The sequence below is a fragment of the Anabas testudineus genome, chromosome 16 (genome assembly GCF_900324465.2).
Source record: "Anabas testudineus chromosome 16, fAnaTes1.2, whole genome shotgun sequence".
Lineage (NCBI taxonomy): Eukaryota > Metazoa > Chordata > Actinopteri > Anabantiformes > Anabantidae > Anabas > Anabas testudineus.
Window position 1 is genome coordinate 17223761 of NC_046625.1, and position 20378 is coordinate 17244138.

A 20378-nucleotide genomic window follows, 5' to 3' on the forward strand; every position below is an offset into this window, starting at 1 on the left:
TGTGAAATGGTCTGTCATGCAAACTGAACAACTGACAACAACATCATAAAGAGTTGACATGGGGGTCAATCATAACAGGCCCCCAACCAACAGACAGGTCACACAGGACACAGGTTGGGGCCAGGGCATTCCTGGCCGATGCAGTTGGGTTTATCTGGGAAATGACTGAGCAAACAGGGGCCAGAGTGGCTTCCCCTTACTGGCACCAGTGCTTTGTCCCCACTAATCCACTCCAAAGAGCCACAGTCAAACACCCAGCGCCATACAGTCACCAGTAACAACACAGCACAGTCTGGGGGGACACGAAATGAATCCCACTGGCCAAAGCACGGAGACAGACGCCAGTTTGCTCATCAGATTTGAGCACAGAAAACAGTACGGCTTAACTGTAGGACTGGCTGATAATCACAGAGCACCTTTTTGAGGTAATCAGGGCTGTGAAATACTGCATTCAGCAGCGATGGCACTAGAGGAAGTCTTACTGAGAAATATAAAACTTTTCATCTGTGCAGGCCAAAAGCAAACATGTCAATCCCCTGGTCACAAACATGTTACCTGTGCGTTATGATGAGCAGTTTATGAGTGTGTGGATTTTTACATTGACAAAGCCTGACAAATTCTGCCAGAGACTATCCGAACTCATAATAGGCTGACAGCCAAAAGGGTGGAGATGTCACGAACAAGAGAAGCACATTCATCCACTGCTGAACACTAGGCTAGAAAGATAAGAACATCTATTGAATTACATTAGTACAGTGGCTCTTATTGCTGATATTAAAGCAAATCTACTTATATGCGACTTGCGCTGTATAATGTAGTTACTACAGTCATATAATATGAGTACTATTTAAAAGTGACAAATCACTTTAAATTAATTTAGTGTAACGGATAACTCAGGCTCCTTCAGGTTCAGTATACAAGTGATGATTTAAAAAGGTCCACGGCTACAAAAAAACAAAAACCATGAGAATCTAAGGTGAAATCCAACCCAGAGATCAGTGTTATGCCAAAACCTACTTTGTCATTGTTGAAGTTGAATAATGGTTAGGTGAGAGTGTGTGCTCAACTCGGGAAATGTAATGTGAAACTACCATACTGAGAAAAATAAGAAGAAAGATGAAATGATAAGACAGGGAAAGAGCAATAATAGGACAAAGCATCTCATAGATGTTCATACTGTGCACTGGCCACAAACAGAAATTAACCCATACCTCACTAGACCCATACAGCAACTGTGTAATGTGAATCAAACAGATCTGCAGGTTCAAAGATTCACCACAGAACAATTAGAAACTACTCACTTGTCATATTCAGCATTGTCTTTATCACAGCGTGCATCCTTGTGCTTCTGCCAGTCCTTCCCATGCTTACAGGTGGTGAGGAGGACCACATCCTCAGAGTTATGAACATGATATAAAGCATTCCTGGTGTCTGAGCCTATTCCTGTTAAGTATCTCTTCCCCTTGAAAACAAGCATGTATTTCCTAAAAGGGGGGATGGTGTTATGTCTCAGGTAGCCCCTTTCCCCGCCTGTCCTAGGATGATCTTTAGAGAAAAGAGGGATAGAGACATCAAAGTGGGGTCGAAAGTTCTCTGTGCTGATACTGGCTTTGGCTAACATGGCGAGGCCAATGTCAAACCCAAGGTCCTCCGTATAGTCCGGCCAGGTGCCGGAGTACAAGTTGAAGATGATGTGGTTCTTGCCCCCATTCCACAGAGGAAGGCTCTGAATTTTTGCTTTCAGGTTGTGCACATACTGAGGTGAGAGCTGGTCCCTGTCCAGAGTGTCCAAACTCAAGACAAACAGGCAAGCCTGTCCTGGATCAGCTGTGTAGAACCTGGACCCTTCAATAGAGGACAAAATGTTCTGATAACTCTCGGACATCTTTTCCCCTTTCTGCTGGGGGTAGACGTAAACTTTAAATCCATTTCTCTCACACAGGGAGAAATCAAAACAGGACTCCATCCTGCAGCGTCTTCCCGTGTAAACGCCTGACATAGCGTCCCTCTTCTGTCTAGGAGATATGTGTTCATTGTGATCGTCGCTCCGGTCTTGCTCCCAGGAGCTGAAAGGCTGCAGGTACCCCGGGAAGGAGCGCCACCGCGCCCCGGGGCGATAACCGGTGAGGCTGCGGTCATCACGCCGGCTGGGGCCCCGTCTTGATAGCGGGATTTGAATCCCCCCAAAACAGAACAGCAGGATGAGACAAGCACCGGAGGAGAACAGAATTAAGTAACGTTTTTTGGCCTGCATGTGTCCTAGGATCTGGGATAAGATGTCTGGCGATAAATCCAGGAAGTCCCCAAGTTTTGGCTTCACCACCTCCTGCGGGAACGCTCCGCCATCTTCCCCCGGGCTGCAAGGGTTGTGCGCTCAGGTCTCCCACCTTCTGCTTCAGATGCCTATCACAAGTCCGGGAACTGATCCAACGCATGTGGGCGATTTATGATGTTCATTCACGGCGTCTCCTCGTCAATAGTTGTGTCGATTAACTGGCAGCAGGTTCTCCTGAGCTGGAGAGTGACCTGATCCACTTCAGTCTGGGTACCTACAGTGGCACGCTGCTTTCCTCTGAGAAACGCCACCTTTCCTCTGCCCTAAACCTTCACTTTAACATATAGCCCTCTCACAACCAAACCATAACTAATAACAACACAGCACATAATCAGTGCAAACTTCAGTCCAGGGCAGCAGCGTGTCCGACTTGTTGCCTGGACAGTTAACTATTGTCCCTGCTGGAAATTAGCTACCGAGCGGGCACCGGGTCCCTGAACTTGCCACATATAGTTTCACACGCTGCCATAAAATCTTTCACCAAACGCATCGAGAGATAAAAGCAGCACTAGAGCTGCCTTTTAAATGGATATAACGAGTTTCTCCGGGCGATTTAGCTAGCTAGCAGGCTAACTACCTGGCTAGTTTCTGAAAACATTCCCAGTTAGCTTGTTAGCTAAGCGGTCGCATCAAAGTAGCTTTAACGGTGCCTGGAAGTAAAGTCTGTCCCTCGTCTCCCTCTAAAAAAAACATCCCTCCTCATTCGCCGACTAGCTATCTGTCGCCCTTCCCCATGAAACCGACAGGCTAATTTTACCTCTCCAGTCGTGCAAAGTGTTCAAGTGGTGCTTCAAACACACACATACACACAGAAACAAGCGGTGCCGGAGAGACTGCACAGCCAGTCCCAGCAGCTCCGCCGCCGACGACGCGGTGACGTCCCCGCACGGCGCGCGGTGCGTTAAAATCCCTTCTCTGCACATCCGGCGCGGGCGGGGCTCTCTACTGCAACCATTCACAAACAAATGGGGAACCGAGCAGGTGAGGGAAGAGGGAACCATTTACCGCACAGGTCTGCGGGCTGAGATGTGCGGTTTTGCCTTTTGACACCCTTAGTGAAAAGCTTCTTCAGCTCTTATAAGCATTTAAGTAATAATTAGGTAACTGCATAAAATCCCAATATAAACCCAAATTGCTATTATATTTACAATTATATAACCCAGTGTTGTTGTTTTATAGCTTTAGAGATGATAAATAGCAGTTGGAGGAGGCCTCCAACCATGCTCCAGCAGTAGTTTGGGATCAGTCCTTTTTTGCACCTGAAATATTGTGTAAGAGCATGGAAAGTCCAAAAAGCACAATGTTGGCTTGTGTGCTGGTTTCTGAGACCTTCTCGTGCAGTCCACTGGCTCTTCATCAGCATCGATTTATTCTGCTGAAGTGGCCTTGAGCAAAGCACTGAATCCCTGACACATAGCAGTGCTGCCGTGCAGCCGAACGAGACCTCTGACCCATCTGTGACGAGAGTTAAGTAACAAGACATTTCTAATTGTCGGCCTAAAGAGAAACAGAGAATAATAGGAAACATTAGGAACAAACAGAGCAGACTTATTGCACTAGTGGATGAGAAGCAGCAGGACAATGGCACTGCAGCGAATTAGCCGGGTCTTTCCTGGCATGTAGTAAGCCATGATGTGTTTTCACAGCTGCTCAGGTCTGAAAGACTAGAAGTGATTTTGCAGAAGCGGGGAAAGGACAAGGAGGAATGTGAAACTGCGTTCCTCAGGAGCTGTGGACCAGCTCAGTGCGCTGCCTCGGTTCCCCATGGACCAGTGATCAAAGACAGGGAGGGATATGATGACCACCTCCTCCCTTTCTCTTTGTCTCTCCTCTTTCTGTCTCCCTCACGCCACTGCTGCCTTTCCCTCTCTTCCTCTCTATCATCCCCTCCGCTCTGCTCTCTGGCATTCTTTCCATGTCTTCGCTCTTTCACTCTCTCATGCCTTTAACTGATTTATGAGCTGGGTGCCGCTGGTGACTGGCGTGAATAGATGGATGTTCCTCAGACTTTGCCACTACATGGATCAGATGTGCTTTGTTTATATGCCACTGAATTTTAATAGAAGCTCTTTAAAGCTGTCTATCCATGTGGAATTGTAACTTCCAGTGGTATCATTTGTATGCCTCACTGCCCGACCAAGGCGCTGACAGAGTAAGGACAAATAAAAAAAAAAATAATAATAATAAAGCCAAAACGGAGACAAAATATTCAAAAACCGTCGGTGGAGTTCGGCTTTTGTCTGGCCATATCTGCAGCTTAATGAGTACGTGGAGATGCTGTGCGCCTGCTGTTGCATTGTGTTTGCTGAGCTGAGCACTGGCCAGATTTAGAGCAGCGGGGTGACGGAGCCAGAGCAGCACTCCCACAGTGTAATGCATGCAACCATGCCAATATCTAATTTGGATGCACCCAGGTCAGCATAGTTTTCCCAGCCAGCCAGCGAGTCAGCCAGCCAACCAAGTGAACAGCCAAATGGAGATTTATTATTTCCTCCTGAGTACATTTTGAGCTCATTAATTCACTGTTTGTCAATAACTCTAATGCAATGCAGATTTGTCATTGCAAATTTCACTCACATATTCGCATGGAAATCGGAACGTGTGGTATGTCCACGAGTCGTGCAGCCACGCGCTGCACACGTGCACGCACGCACACACACACACACACACACACACGTGGGTGGAGGGATTACTGGTAACACTTAGTTTACTGTATATCTGGTATCTTTGTCTCTAGTGGGAAAGAGTGGCTTAGATGGATATTTGATGAGTGATCACTCAGGTGTTTGTGTTATGAGTCTGCAACTAAAGATGAGAAACAAGCAGAGAGGTAACAAAATCTGCCTACCAGCACCTCTGTAGCTCACCCATTGACTCTTTACGTGGAGTTTCTCTATTTATAGCTGCTAAGATGAGCATAAAGAACATGGAACTTGGCCGGCAGGCTACTGACCGGAACAGAAAGGTTCAACCACACCACCACTACTTTTGCCTCTCTACACTGGCTCCCTGTTTGTTTCAAGATCAATTTTAAGATTGTATTGATTATCTATAAAACTCTACATGGCCTCGTTCCATATCAGCAATTTTAACTTCACTAAATGTGAGATCCTCAAAGGCTGAGGAAATCTCTTTCTTATTGTTTCTGTGCTCTTGTTTAGGTTATATTCAATATAACCGTTCACTGAGAGCATGGACTTGATGGACAGAGTCTCCCTGGCTGGAATATTTAACTGAGTGGTTAAATATCATCGTGTTCCACAAAAGATTTCACTATCTATCTTAAAATCCTAAGCAACTAGCAGCATCTCGATCAACATCTACAAAAATACCAAACAAACAAAGGCTGCCTCTGTAGAATTAGGAAAGTCTACTTCTGCTTCTAGCAGTAATTTCTTTGAGCTGCATAAGGACGCATCACATAAATTTGAATGGCCAACACAGAGAGCACTGACCTTGTCATGACCCTGGTTTAATTCAAAGTGAATTGCTACGCTCGATAAAAGGCTAAAATTCTGGTCCTCCTTGGGGACGACAAGCATCCTCTGACAGTAAGTGCTACATATTTTACATTTGCATCCATTCGTTTAGTTAAATGATGCATTATTTGCATTTCTCTAGTTTTGTCTGTATAAAAGCAGATTGGAGTAAATATTTCAAAAAGGGGAAGTGATATCAGTCTGGTGGTTTGGTTGTTTCTCCCTTTCCATCCCACAGTTTGTGTTTTCAGATTTGGAAGAAAGCAAACAAAAACACAAGGCATGAAGAAGAAGTGTGTGTGTGTGTTTGTGTGTGTGGGTGCGTGCACACAATGTGCTCGCTGCCTTTTGTGCACAGCAACACGTGGGTGTGAGGACATCTCAATCAGAGAGCAGAGATCAGGTTCAATTACACATGCAATAACTTTTAGGTCTCGGTAGACCTAGAAACCATTTATATGCTAATAAGTATGACAGCAGTAATGACTTGCAATAAAAAGACATCTGCTGCTTGATCAAATCTGATATTAGAGCATTACCACAATCAGCCTTTGCTATTTGTCCTGAAACCAGTTGTTAGCCTTGAAACTACTTGTGGGAAGTGGTTTGGCATCTAGTGATATTGTAATAACCTTTGTCCTGCTGTTCCTTGTCTCTCTGCAGTGAGTCTATTTGTGTTTTAGCTACATACTCTTGAAAATTGAAAGGGGACACTTTTTTTATTATATGCAATCGAGTTGATCTTTAATTTCTTGAGCTGTGCATATTCATGCATATATCAAAGGCATCACAACAAATAGATACATCACATAAAGGTTATTAATTACCAGCGATACATGACAGCTAATCTCAGCTAGAATCTGATTTGACACGTGTCTGTGAAACTTCTTCTGACGTGACGTGTGCACGAGAGATAGCTCAGAGTATGTGCATCCTGTCTTCTTCTGTATTCCAATGAGAGGATCCTGCTGTGTGCAGCCCTCACTTCAAGAGCCTGAAAAAGATCAATGAGGAAGAATAGCAGTGGGACTGGACTACAAATTGAGCAGCCTTTAATCACCGCACACGGTTCACAGCGTGTGAAAGTTCTCGCCGTGAAAAGGTTTAATCACTAGCCAAGCTGAATAGAGTCATTTTGCCACTGATAAAGGCCATAGAGGTCCTAAGCAGACTCATACATTCGCTATCATACCTGTAAGCACACAGACACACACACACACACACACACACACAGATGCTGTATGTGGCTGCTCTTGCGTTTGTGCATTCAGATCTTTTCTCAGGTATGTGCACACAGCGCGCTTGTAGCTGCTGAATACTGGTGAAAACCTCCAGTTTCTATGAGTCAGTCTTTTGCAGTGGTATATATACAGTTATTAATTTGAGTTCTGTTAGCACATGAAGCTGACAATGGGTAGTAGGCAGTCAACGTTTGGGTCTTACAGATAAATGATAATTACCTGACCCAACAGTCAATGGCCACCAGATTACTAAGGGAATGAGAACTGAACTCCATCAATGCTCTTAATGACCAGAGACACAGGGGTCGTTCGATTGATGTTCAGTGGATGGATAAATGAACTAAGTGTGTTTGAAATATTACTCAGTGGATTTTTTTACTTGGATAAACAGTAAATTTGAATGAATAGTAAAAACCAATTCCCAAACAAAGCTACAAAGCAAACACAGTAACAAGAGCAGAACCAAAGAAGGTGTGCAGTAAGAGCCCTCATTAGTGAAAACCTTTCATGATGCTTCCCAGGAAGCCCATATAGTTGACCCAGGTGCCGGTGAGTATGTGACCTTGGTGTGATGGTAAATGGGTAATAAATCTGCAGCCTCAGGGACAGAGTGTGCAGTTTGTGGACTGTCAAGTCAATGAGTATCCACGCTATGAATCTAAATTGTACCTGTCTGTCTCTCTCTCTCTCCTTAGTCCCCACTATAAAATGCACTGAAATAATACTGCTCCAGCGGATTGGCAGGGTGAGTAGAACATTATTCAGCACGTTAAACGCAGCTCACCTTGCCGTATGTCACACCCTCCGTCTCACACTTCCCTGTCAATCACAGCTCTGAATAAAGCAAAAGCGTTATGGAGGAAATCTGTGGAAAGAAAAATAACCCCGAAGCAGAGACTCCTTTTGCATCTCAAACATAAAATGCAATTAAAATGGTGCTGCACGGCTTTATCACACGTTAAAACAGTCTTTCTACATGTTAAGGTCAGCCTGCTCCTACCCAACCAGAGCAGCACTGAGATGAAATCTCACTCCGGAGGTGACAGGTCACACCAGCACATCTCTCCACGTGACGGAGTTGGTAACCTCTGGCTCACACTGCTTAAAGAAGGCGCCTGCCAGAATGGTAGACGTATTGGCAATAAAAGTCTAATTCAATCAGAATTTGAAGGAAACACGAGGGCTTATGCTCAGTCAACCATGTTGACCATATGCAGGTTGTTGTTTTTAAGACGTCTAGTCTCACAAACCAGGTTCATATCTCTTCACACTAATGCATTTTTATTCTACACATGATGATTATGATGAATGGGCTAATGATTTGTTTGTTATTCCAGTGAAACAGCAAACACTCTTCAGCTGCCTGCAAAACATCCAGACTATGTGTTGACTCAGGAGCAGAGGATATTACACTTCCTGCAGCACCTGTAAAGTTATCTGTGAGGGTTTTTTACAGCAGGCTGGTTTAATTTCACCCCACGCTCATTCTTACTAGTCGATCCGTGCAAATCACCGCATCCCTGCGGAGTCAGACGCCCAGTCACTGTGGTGGAGCAGCACAGGGACAGAAGCTCAGGTTATAGTGGATCTCTGTCGCCATCTACTGCAGCATGCTCAGGAAACCCATCATCCAGACCCAGCTGCAGTGTGATCCCGCTTCAATTCTGCTGAGCCACTCTATTCGTGGAGCAGTTGAAGTGGAGTGGATGACACTATAAGCTGCTGCTGAATGTGTCCCAACATGGATGAGCATTAGTAGGCCTGTTTTGATGTAATGATGATAATGACAAACTCTACTGATCCCTTGGGGATGGAAAATGATGCTATGAGCTAGGTGATTAGGTTAGGACCTGTATTTATGATTTAATGTCTAAACCTTAAAGAAAGACTATTTAAGTTCATTTGAAAGAGAGAAAATAAATTGTCAAAGTTGTCTCCGCACGTCTCCGGCGCGTTGAATGAAGAAAATCGAGCGCACCCAGCGGCAGAGTCATGTGATTGGTCATGAGGAAGTAAACAGGGAAGCGCAGCTGCAAAGAGGCAAGCAGATGTTACAGTCTTTCGGCTTTTAAACTGTTTATTTCAAATATTAACATAAAAAATGTTAGTTTACCACGACATGTTTGTACATTTCCACGTGTTGTTTTCTGTAGCGTCAAGGCTAAACCTGGCTACCCAGCAGGCTAAATGCTAACGCTAGCTCGGTGTTGATGGAGCTAACACTTACATTAACGTTCATACATGAACATATAATAACTACGCTGCTCATATTGTTCCGTTTAGAAGCCAAATACATCTGTTAAAAGCAGAATCAGTGTTTTCAGTGTGTTTTGTTGTCTGTTTAAGAAACACGGAAACATTTTTCCTCCTCCTTTTAAAATTCATTACAAAGAAGATTGTTTGTAAAAGAAAAATAATGTAAGAAGCATTTGTCCAGACTTTTCACTGGAGGAGTCCAAGCTCAGGATCAGCATCGGGTGCTTGCACTTAATCTAGACACTGGATGAAACTAGTTAGTATGTCTAATACTGAACTGAACTAACATTGCGTGTTGATTTCCTTCTTTTCCAGCGTGACTGTCTGCTGCTTCGTGCACCTTCATCCTCCTCCTTTCTCCTTTTCTCCTCCTCACCATGGTGGACTTCCTGGCGGAGAACAACCTGTGTGGTCAGGCCATCCTCAGGATAGTCTCCAGAGGAAATGCCATCATTGCTGAACTCTTGCGCCTCTCTGACTTCATCCCTGCAGTTTTCAGGCTGAAAGACAAGAGTGACCAACAGAAATATGGAGACATTATCTGTGACTTCAGCTACTTTAAGGTATCATATCATATATAATAGCCCTGTAATTCTAAATATGATAAGTCTTGTTGTTGGTACCTTTGTGCATGTCTTACACATCATCCGTACCAATTAGAGCATAGCATTGTTTCATGATATTGCTCGCTCTGCTTCCTCTCTAGGGTCCAGAGTATTACGACGGGAAGCTGGAAGCAAAACCTGAGCTTCAGGACCTGGATGAAGAGTTTCGAGAAAACAACATTGAGATTCTGTCAAGGTTTTATCTGGCGTTTGAGAGTGTCCACAAATATATAGTGGATCTTAACAGGTAAACTAGGACTGGATTATTATTATTATTATTATTATTATTATAAGAGTTGGCTCTGTTCACTCTTCTTCTCCTTTTTAAATCTCAAGACATGACAGAAATGTTATTTTACAAGATAAAATGATATTCATTATTTTTAATTTGACAATATTTCCCTCGTCCTTCCAGATATCTAGACGACCTCCATGAGGGTGTTTATATTCAGCAGACCCTAGAGACTGTGCTTCTAAATGAGGATGGAAAACAGCTTCTAGTGAGTAACACAAATTGCAAGGGAAATGACATTTAGACAAACAAATCAAATCAAGACACCAGAGAACTTCATAAATATATAAATCTAATATTTATTTTTCTATATTTTTTGTCTTTCTACCCAGTGTGAGGCTCTCTACCTGTATGGAGTCATGCTGCTGGTTATTGATCAGAAAATTGAAGGGGAGATCAGAGAGAGGATGCTTGTTTCCTATTACAGATACAGGTGCAGTTGTCTCTCACATGCTGACACACATACGACATTCTCCTACTGATTCACGCGGTCAATGCGCTCAGTTTAATGTTAGCCAGTGAGCTTGCTTACAGCAAAGTTGACTCATTTTACTTAACTCATACTTGTAAACATGTTCATTTAAATATTTTCTGGTTTCAGTAACCCTGACTTCATAAACTCAGAGCTTTTGGTTCTAGAGAAAATGGTCATTGTCGGTTTGGTAAACTCTGAGTTTGCTCATTCTTGAATGTGATAAATTAATTAGTTAAGTCATCACCAGTCTGGCTCAGATTCTATGATTCAACATGGCAATAGGTAAATAAAAAGCAGTGCTGACATTTTGAAAATCACAAAGAGCCTGAGATGGGGGAAAGAGTCAATAAATGAACACGGTTAAATTCATTTAGTGCAATATATTCATTCATTATTCAAACTTGGGATTCCTTAATGGATGATAAAGTGTTGGGAACACATTGATGCATTAATTTACAAAATATATTTCTTCAGCTGTATTGTACAAAGTGCCTGATGCAGCAGAACAGGAAATCACACATGTAAAACTTTAGTTTATTTACAGACCTCTGATTGTGCACTTATAGTCTGACTAGTTATAGTTTAGTGAAAAAGTCAAAAAAGTGTCTACTTAAAAGTGAAAAAATGTAAAGATTTAAAAATCTTGCTCAACACCATTTAGTTTTGTCTCATCATCAAGAATCAGAGGTTAATAAGTGGCTAACAGTAGCAGCTTCACGAAGCAGTGTAAGATGAGAAAGTGACAGATAGAATATCATTGCTGTTAGATAAATCACATTTAGCATACGTAAAAAAAACTCTTAATGTTCTGCCACACTACACTCATCTTAATATGCACAGGTGTGATTGATGACAGGCATATAGAAAACAACATGCCACAAGGTGATGGATGATATGAACTGACTCAGAATACCCAGAGTTTCTTTTAAAATCAGCGTTTAACAACTACACGTCATCACTAAACCTGTTTCCTGACATATCCCTCACATCCACTGCCCAGATGAACATATTCAGGCAATGAAATTACTTTTGAATATTACATCACCAGTTGTTTGAATACTGCAGCTGTTTTTATAACACAATGTGTTGATTCTCGTTTTCATTAGTGCTGCCCGATCATCAGCTGACTCCAACCTTGATGACATATGCAAGCTCCTCCGCAGCACAGGCTACTCCAGCCAGCCCGGAGCCAAACGGCCAGCCAACTACCCAGAGAGCTACTTCCACAGAGTTCCTATCAGTACCACGTTTATTAGCATGGTCATAGGGAGGCTGCGCTCAGATGACATCTACAACCAAGTGAGAAACATTGGGTCAAACATTATTACTAACCTTTTAGAACCTAAAATGCCCCTTCTATATGAAGTCTGGTTTTCCCTTGTTACAGATTTTGACACTGTCATAATCTGACATGGTTTAGACCTGGACACTCAACTTAAAATCACATTTCCTCCTTGTCCATCAGGTATCTGCGTACCCTCTTCCAGAGCATCGAAGCACAGCGCTGGCCAACCAGGCTGCCATGCTGTATGTCTGCCTCTTCTTCAGCCCCTCCATACTGCACACCCAGCAGGCTAAGATGAGGGAGATAGTGGACAAATACTTTCCTGACAACTGGGTAATACACCTGCTTTATAATAGCATTGTTCATTACAGATCCTGTGAGGTCCTGTTTCCTGCACTGTTAGTATCATGACAATAATATAGAACTGAATATCAACAATTTTATTGAACTGTTTGTGTGTTGTCTGTCTGCAGGTTATCAGTATCTATATGGGGATCACAGTGAACCTGGTGGAGGCTTGGGAGCCATACAAAGCTGCCAAGACTGCTCTCAACTATACCCTGGACTCTGCCAACATCAAAGAGCAGGTATTAAAATAGTATTGGCTTCAGAGTCGGACAGTGGTTTTTAAACATTTCCTGAAAAGCTTTCAGTGAAGAAGACGATAATGGTACAAGAACTCAAGGTTAAGTGTAAAAAATAAACCCAGACAATGTCATAGTCATAAGAACGTCCCTCATACTGCAGCACCAAAGCAAAGAGGAAGCAACTAATTGATCCTGGGTTAGTTTGTTATTGCAGACATTCTCATGCATCTATGCATATATCTCCTAAACAACCCCACTTCTGTGTGTTCAGGCCACTCGATATGCAGCTAGCATGGAGAGCCTGAAGCCTCACGTGCAGCAGTTGCTGAAAGAAGGTTACCTCAGGGAGGAGTTCATCCTGGACAACATTCCCAAACTACTGAACTGTCTGAGGGACTGTAATGTTGCCATCCGCTGGCTGATGCTGCACTCTGCAGAGTCCGGTAAGAGAATCATTCCTTCCTTTAAAAACACAGCGTAGCTTGATCAAGAAGCTTTTGCTTTAACTTCAAATGACTCTATCTGAGCGAGGTTAAGGAATAACGAGGACTACAGTTCTAATTAGCTTAAGCTTAAGTTGATACTTGTTTCAGAGTTCTAGGTTTGTGACTTTACTTTTGGAAATATAGTGTTAATGAAAATGGGTTGTTGATTAATTTTTCATTCATCTTCCATCTATAGCCTATGATCTAAACAACAAGAGGCTGCGCCAGATTAAAGACCAAGTGCTCAATGACTCCAAGTACAACCCAAGGATCCTGTTTCAGCTTCTTCTTGACACGGCTCAGTTTGAGTTCACACTCAAAGAGGTGAGGTGTTAGGTGCGTCTGCAGTGTTGTCTATTAGCACACAGCGAGACAGCATATGGCCGCATAGTATATCATTAGCAGAGCACACAAATCTAATGTTCTCATTACGCAGCTCATCTGGCTAATCCTTCCTCATAGACTCAGCATCTGTGCTGTCCCTTTTCCAGATGTTCAAGCAGATGCTGTCAGAAAAGCAGATCAAATGGGAGAGCTACAAGAAGGAGGGATCAGAGAGAATGACTGAGCTGGCCGAAGTCTTCTCTGGCGTCAAACCTCTTACCAGGGTTGAGAAAAATGGTGAGTCACATTGTTATGTGAAGAATTACATGGCCAGGAAAAAAAGGGTTACTGGCTAAAGGAACCTCAGCCATGCAGCATTTCATGCTTTGAATGTCATGGATTATGGATGTGGAGTGTTGGAACACAAACTCCTGAACGAGTTTAAGCTTGAAGCCGAAAATGTTGAGGTAGAAACACATAATCCAAAAAGGCATAAACAATGCACATACACAAAGAGGCAGATTAGGTCACATTTACTTCAGCTACTGTGACTGTAGCTCACACTTTGATAACATTCTTTCTCTGCTCACACTACACACCTATGTTACCTCTCACAGAAAACTTACAGGCCTGGTTCAGAGAAATATCAAAGCAGATTGAGTCTTTGAACTACGAGGACTCTACAGCTGCTGGGAGGAAGACGGTGCAGCTCATACAGGCTCTTGTTGAGGTGAGCAAGATAATGACATTTAACTAGGATTTTACTTTTCCACAATGTTTTGACCTTAGTATTTTAGAATTGCCTTAGCTTTATGCATATGGCTGATGAGTGAATCTAAGAACGCTGTTTGAAAATAGTAGCAAAACAAAGAAACAGCATTAACTTTTATGTGTGCACATAAATAGAGACATCAGAATACATAATGGGAATGCGTTGTTTGCCCAGAGGCTTTCAGTGCCCTCATTTTCTCTGTCTATCCTGCCACCATCTATGTAAAATTAGAAATGGAACAAATGTTATACTCAAAAGATTTGCAAACACTTGGTTATATTTATTTTCATAGACCCTGATAACCATTAATGAAGACCATTGGTTTTACACATCAAGTAAATAACACTGCTAAGAATGTTCCTCTTATCCTTGTTTATTTTGATTCTCTTGCTCCTCAGGTCCAGGAGTTCCACCAGCTCGAATCTAACCTGCAGGTCTGTCAGTTTCTGGCTGACACTAGGAAGTTTCTGCATCACATGATCCGCACTATTAATATCAAAGAAGAAGTCCTCATTACTATGCAGATAGTCGGAGATCTGTCTTACGCATGGCAGATAATTGACAGGTACTTGAGTCCTGCTAAACATTCAAAATATATTTTTTAAAAAGTGGCCATAAATAATTAAAATAAATAGTTAGTGATGAAATTGTTCATAGTTCCGTTAAATGTCATATTAAAAGAGATGTTTTTGGTATATTTTGCACTTTCATTATGTCACCTCTTATTACCATCATAATTATTAGCATGTAAACAGCAGCAGAAATGTCTCTCACATAGTCAGCCAGTGACAGCTGTGAGGCAGTCTGCTAAGTTGTCTATGTAAACATGGCTGCTGGTTCTTTGACTTTTATTTAACTCAGCTTAAGTTCCTTCTGGTTTATATTTTATTCTATTATTATTCCACAGCTTCACCACCATTATGCAGGAGAGCATCCGAGTCAGCCCATCCATGGTCACAAAACTAAGAGCTACATTTCTCAAAGTAAGGTCCATTGTGCCACCATGCACACATACAGACAGATAGACCAGGAAATTTTATGAGCTTCATTCATATAAGATAATTTAGAGAATTGCTTCCTGTAATGTAAATTCATTCTTTTGTGTGCATGTGACCAGCTGGCATCTGCACTGGATCTTCCATTGCTGCGCATCAACCAGGCGAACAGTGCTGACCTGTTGAGTGTTTCACAGTTTTACTCTGGAGAGTTGGTGGCTTATGTCAGAAAGGTACAGTAAATTAAAGTCATGTTTGCACTTGTGATCATAGAAAGTTACTTTGTTAGTTTTCTGTGATGAAAATGAGTGTTCAGTCACCGTGCAGTAGCAGCTGCAGTCATGATTAATGTTTCTGCAACCATCTGTTTGGCAAATTTACCCTAAAAGAACTACTTTGTGGATGTGTATTTTAAGATGTTATTACATTCTGGTGTCATCAGCCACATGCCATGTTACTTTATGTTAGAGGATTAGTTCGTACTAGCTGTACACAAGACTTTTTAATCTACAGTGTCGTGTACCATCTGCTTTGGAAGACTGTTCTCATCAAACTCAATAAAAAAACAAATTATTCGTTCTAACTTTGGGAAGTGTCTTCTTGTTTCCAGGTGCTTCAGATCATCCCAGAAAGCATGTTCACCTCTCTGGCAAAGATCATCAAACTTCAGATCCACGACATCATGGAGGTGCCCACACGGCTGGATAAGGACAAGCTCAAGGACTACTCCCAGCTCGTGGCGCGCTATGAAGTAAAACAACTGCTATGCTTGAAATACTCCTCCTTGAGAATTGTTCAGAATGTCACTGAAGTAGTGAAAAAGAAATTATTCAAAACCTATACACAATAAGCATAATTAGATGAGAGGCCTGAAGTTGTTCTTATTTGAAGTTCACTCGTCTGCTTTATGCGAGTCTGAGGCAATCACACTAGCTGCCATTTCTGAGCATTTTTCAATCTCACTCACGGCTTTTGAAATACAAATTAGAAAAAAAGACTGCTATGCAAACAGATTGTGCCAGCAGAGACGTATTTGAATTGCATTAATTCAAATTTGTCAGACTGATACTGAAAAGGCATATTTTGAAATGCAGTGAAATGAAAATGTGAATTTTATAGTCGAAAGTTAAAAAAACAGAATGTTAAACTGAAAAACCTAACGGATATTTCACTTTGCTGGTTGCCAGCAGACTGCTCTCTGTATAAACTGAACATTCACTGTATTCTAATACATTGGACTGATCTAATTTAAGGTTTAAAGTTAAACATCCTTCTGCTTCATGTGATTGCAGGTAGCTAAACTCACCCATGACATCTCCATTTTCACCGAGGGAATCCTGATGATGAAGACCACTTTAGTTGGGATCATAAAGGTAAATGATGTGTTGAAAGTTATTTGGTAAAAATACTGTCTAAATTTACTGTTAGCATGACGAAAGAATATTGAAACACCTTTGTGTTTGCTGACAGGACCCACAGTACAGTACAAGAATAAGAGGATGTTGCGTTATTAACACAGTTTGATGCTTTAGGTGGACCCTAAGCAGCTTCTGGAGGATGGCATCAGGAAGGAGCTGGTGAAAAGGGTAGCTTATGCTCTGCACAAAGGGCTAATTTTTAACCCCAAGGCTAAGGTAAGACATCAAATCCACAGGATAAGTTTTTATATTTCACAGTTTATTATAAATCTCAAGCACATGGTTGTGAAATGTGTAGTGTGTGAAGTGGAGATGTTTCTCCACAGCACAGGACAAAAATAATAAACAATTTAGAAAATTGTCAATGGATGTTGCTCAGTGGAAATCAAGAATAACAGCAGTGATAAATGACGAAACTAAACAAAAATATAATACTCTCACAGCCCAGTGAGCTGATGCCCAAGTTGAAGGAGATGGCTGCAACTATGGATGGCTTCTACAGATCGTTTGAGTACATCCAAGACTATGTCAGCATTTATGGCCTTAAAATCTGGCAGGAGGAAGTGTCCCGTATCATCAACTACAATGTGGAGCAGGAATGTAACAGCTTCCTCAGGACTAAGGTCAGATATTAAACACTGGAATGAATCTACAATTTCTGTTCACATTGCTGAAAGGTGCCCTGACATCAGTCCACCTCTCTATAATCAATATGGAATTCTTCATTAAGTAATAGGGGTTGTTTGATTGATGAGTTCTTTGCTTATTCCAAACAGATCCAGGACTGGCAGAGTGTGCACCAGTCCACCCACATCCCCATCCCCAAGTTTCCCTCTGTGGATGAATCTGCCACCTTTATCGGCCGCCTCTGCAGAGAAATCCTTCGAATCACTGATCCCAAGTATGACTTCAACTAAATCAAATTGTTGAAACTGTTTGTCTCTCGTAGCAACTGACTTTTAACTTAAAGATGGAGATACAAGCTTTGGTCTTATGTAAATGCCAAATCTTGCAGTATGTATGAGACTTCTGACATTTTCTACAGGGTGACGTGCTACATGGACCAGATGAACACCTGGTATGACCTGAAGAGCCACCAAGAAGTGACCAACAACAGGTTGTTCTCTGAGATCCAGAACACTCTGGGTACATTTGGCCTAAACGGACTGGACCGACTGCTCTGCTTCATGATTGTCAAAGAGCTGCAGGTAATTAGCCCACAAAAAGGCAACAAAACTTCCACCAGGCTCTTAATAAAAAAAGAATACACATAGTTTGTCTATTGAATATATTGTCATGGTTGGCATCGTGTTTCTCTCATCAGAACTTCCTGACAATGCTTCAGAAGACCATCTTAAAGGACAGAACTGCAGTGGATGCCTTCAAAGCTATGATTGGTGCTGTCAACCCAGTGAAGGGGATTGTGGGTAAGTATTTAATTTAGAAAAACCTACAGCCTGGTGGGATTTCATTTGAGAGAGAAAAATCTGTTTTTCTGTAACAGCTAATGCCAGCAAAGTATATGGCACCGCTGTGGCCAAAACGCAGAAGATCTGGGGCCCATATCTGGAAGCCATCATGAAGGTACAGTAGTTCCTCCTATTCTTATCTCATATTACTTACTCTCCTCATAATTAACTGTAAAATTTAAAAGTAATGTCAAATACATGTGTTTGTTGTAGGTTGGTCAGATGCAGATTCTCAGACAGCAGATTGCAAATGAGCTGAACTACTCCTGCAAGTTTGACTCCAAACACCTGGGTGCTGCCCTGGAAAATCTCAACAAGTCAGTCGAGTCTCACTATACAATATGATAATCGTTGTTTGCTTTAAGAAGAAAATATAATACAACTTTTCCTAGTTCTAGTAGATAAATACTTTTATTAAATATAATTTTAAACTTTCTGTTCTTGTACTAAATTCCAACTCTGATTTTTGCTTTGCCAGGTCTCTGCTGGCAGACATCGAAGCTCACTACCAGGATCCATCCCTGCCCTACCCTAAAGAGGATAACACTCTTCTGTATGAGATCACTGCTTACCTGGAGGCTGCTGGCATTCACAATCCACTCAGTAAGGTATGGAGTTTATATCTGTGTTACTTCCCACACTGATGAGTGACAAATCTTAATTAATCTTCAGAAAACACCTCAAACTGAAGCCAGTTTCACCTGTGCTTATCATCTGCACTCTGTATGTTTTCTGTTTTGTGTGCTTGTACCCACGAGGATATTCTGTTTGTCTTTCACAGATCTACATCACCACAAAGCGCCTACCTTACTTTCCCATCATCAATTTTCTGTTTATTATTGCTCAGCTTCCTAAACTTCAGTACAGCAAAAACCAAGGCAAGTTTTTCCCCTACTTTCAATTTTATACAGTACATATTTTATCAATGTGTTAATGTTGATGAGCTATAAAGTTGTACATGCAACCAGTAAACCATTGTGCTATTATGTGGTTAATTTCTAGTTTTCTTTGTTTTTTTAGAAAGATAATCTGCTACACCTACTTCCTCCACATTTCTTTACACATGTCAGTGTCATTTTTAGCCTTTTGCAGGCTGCATACAACCATTACTGGTTTTCTAAGAGCTTGGATGTGGTTTTTAATTGGATAGCCTACTCATTATACTCAGCACGTGTAGATTATTCCAGGAAATGTAGAAAGTCACTACATTTCACTATATACGAATAGCTCAAGGATGTGTGTGTGTGTACAGTATATGTAAAGTAAAAAAAATGTTTTCCAGCATTATGCAATCTTAAAAGACTATTACATCTACATCCACATCTACTTTACATCACCACACAACTGATGTCTTGTGTTTCCCTAGGAATGACATGCAGGAAAACCACTGACCCAGTTGACTGGCCTCCGCTGGTACTCGGCATGCTCACCCTCCTCAAACAGTTTCACTCTAGATACACACACCAGTTCCTGGCTCTCATTGGTCAGTTCATCCGCTCGATCATGGAACAGTGCACAAGGTAACTCCACTACTTTGGAAAAATTACAAAAATAAGACAAAAAAGCTTCCTCTTGTGTATTTTTAACTTAACATATTGTTTCTTTTTAAGTTTGCATGATTTTAATAATATTATAAAATGTATGTTACGTTTTCTTTGTTCCCATTGTAGTCAGAAGATCCCTGACATGCCATCTGATGTGGTGGGAGCTCTGATGTTCCTTGAAGACTATGTGAAGTACACAAAGCTGCCACGCAAGGTATGGTAATTTTCACCTTGTTACTAAAGTTAGTATTTCTTTACAAATGGGTTCAACAAAAGTACAGGCAATTTTATCTTGATTTTTTTCTGATGGAATTTGGGATATTAAGTATTTTTCTCTCTGTTTTCTCTCCCTTCTTAAGGTGGCTGAAGCCCATGTGCCCAGTTTCATTTTTGATGAATTTAGAACAATACTGTGAAGATGAGGACGAGATGTCTTAGCTGGACAAAGACGAGTGTTATGACATTAAAAACTGATCTGTTCCAGTAGGCTATGACAGTATAACAGTGTGCCAGCATGAACAATACCAAGACCTTGAGCCTGAAGCAGCTAAATGGTGTTTAGCCATTATGATTGTTAGTTTGTAAACCATGTGTGACATGCCAACATGTTCCCAGAAAGACCCCTATTGAATTGAGTTCTCACATTTCATTGTTTAGACCACGAATGTCTTAATGCACTAACAGTAGAATGTACATAGATAGAAAATAAAAATTCACTATTAATTAACTTGCCAACTTTGTGTATTATCACTTTGATCATTTTCAAATATAATAATTAATAAATACGATTCTTCATAACATATAGTTGTGTGTGTC

The 20378-nt window shown here is 41.6% G+C and overlaps 2 protein-coding genes across 2 annotated transcripts in view; one reads left to right on the forward strand and one right to left on the reverse strand.

The window, feature by feature from the left end:
* LOC113169637 (exostosin-1a-like) overlaps nucleotides 1-3191 on the reverse strand; it is a 33616-nt gene extending 30425 nt beyond the window's left edge. Inside the window, exon 1 of the mRNA XM_026371210.1 lies at nucleotides 1302-3191. Within this exon, the coding sequence (XP_026226995.1) occupies nucleotides 1302-2254 (953 nt within the window). The 5' untranslated portion in view covers nucleotides 2255-3191. The remainder of the gene's footprint in view (nucleotides 1-1301) is intronic.
* Nucleotides 3192-9052: 5861 nt separating this feature from the next.
* washc5 (WASH complex subunit 5) lies at nucleotides 9053-20362 on the forward strand. The gene is made up of 29 exons (XM_026372887.1): nucleotides 9053-9095; nucleotides 9627-9874; nucleotides 10018-10163; nucleotides 10332-10416; nucleotides 10541-10641; nucleotides 11790-11982; nucleotides 12149-12301; nucleotides 12442-12555; nucleotides 12827-12998; nucleotides 13237-13364; nucleotides 13532-13661; nucleotides 13982-14094; nucleotides 14535-14701; nucleotides 15044-15119; nucleotides 15254-15364; nucleotides 15742-15882; nucleotides 16424-16504; nucleotides 16664-16765; nucleotides 16993-17172; nucleotides 17326-17450; nucleotides 17595-17757; nucleotides 17874-17976; nucleotides 18054-18133; nucleotides 18232-18335; nucleotides 18497-18626; nucleotides 18800-18896; nucleotides 19385-19538; nucleotides 19689-19776; nucleotides 19922-20362. The coding sequence occupies exons 2-29, from the start codon at nucleotides 9689-9691 to the stop codon at nucleotides 19976-19978; spliced, it is 3480 nt and encodes a 1159-aa protein (XP_026228672.1). The 5' UTR covers nucleotides 9053-9095; nucleotides 9627-9688; the 3' UTR covers nucleotides 19979-20362.
* The last annotated feature ends 16 nt before the right edge of the window (nucleotides 20363-20378 follow it).

Excerpts from the sequence above, each read along its gene's own strand:
- washc5 (XM_026372887.1), top strand. The coding sequence starts at position 9,689 with ATGGTGGACTTCCTGGCGGAGAACAACCTGTGTGGTCAGGCCATCCTC. Across the intron at positions 15,120-15,253 it reads TAAGAGCTACATTTCTCAAA|CTGGCATCTGCACTGGATCT; the intron begins GTAAGGTCCATT and ends GCATGTGACCAG. Across the intron at positions 17,173-17,325 it reads ACAGCTTCCTCAGGACTAAG|ATCCAGGACTGGCAGAGTGT; the intron begins GTCAGATATTAA and ends TATTCCAAACAG.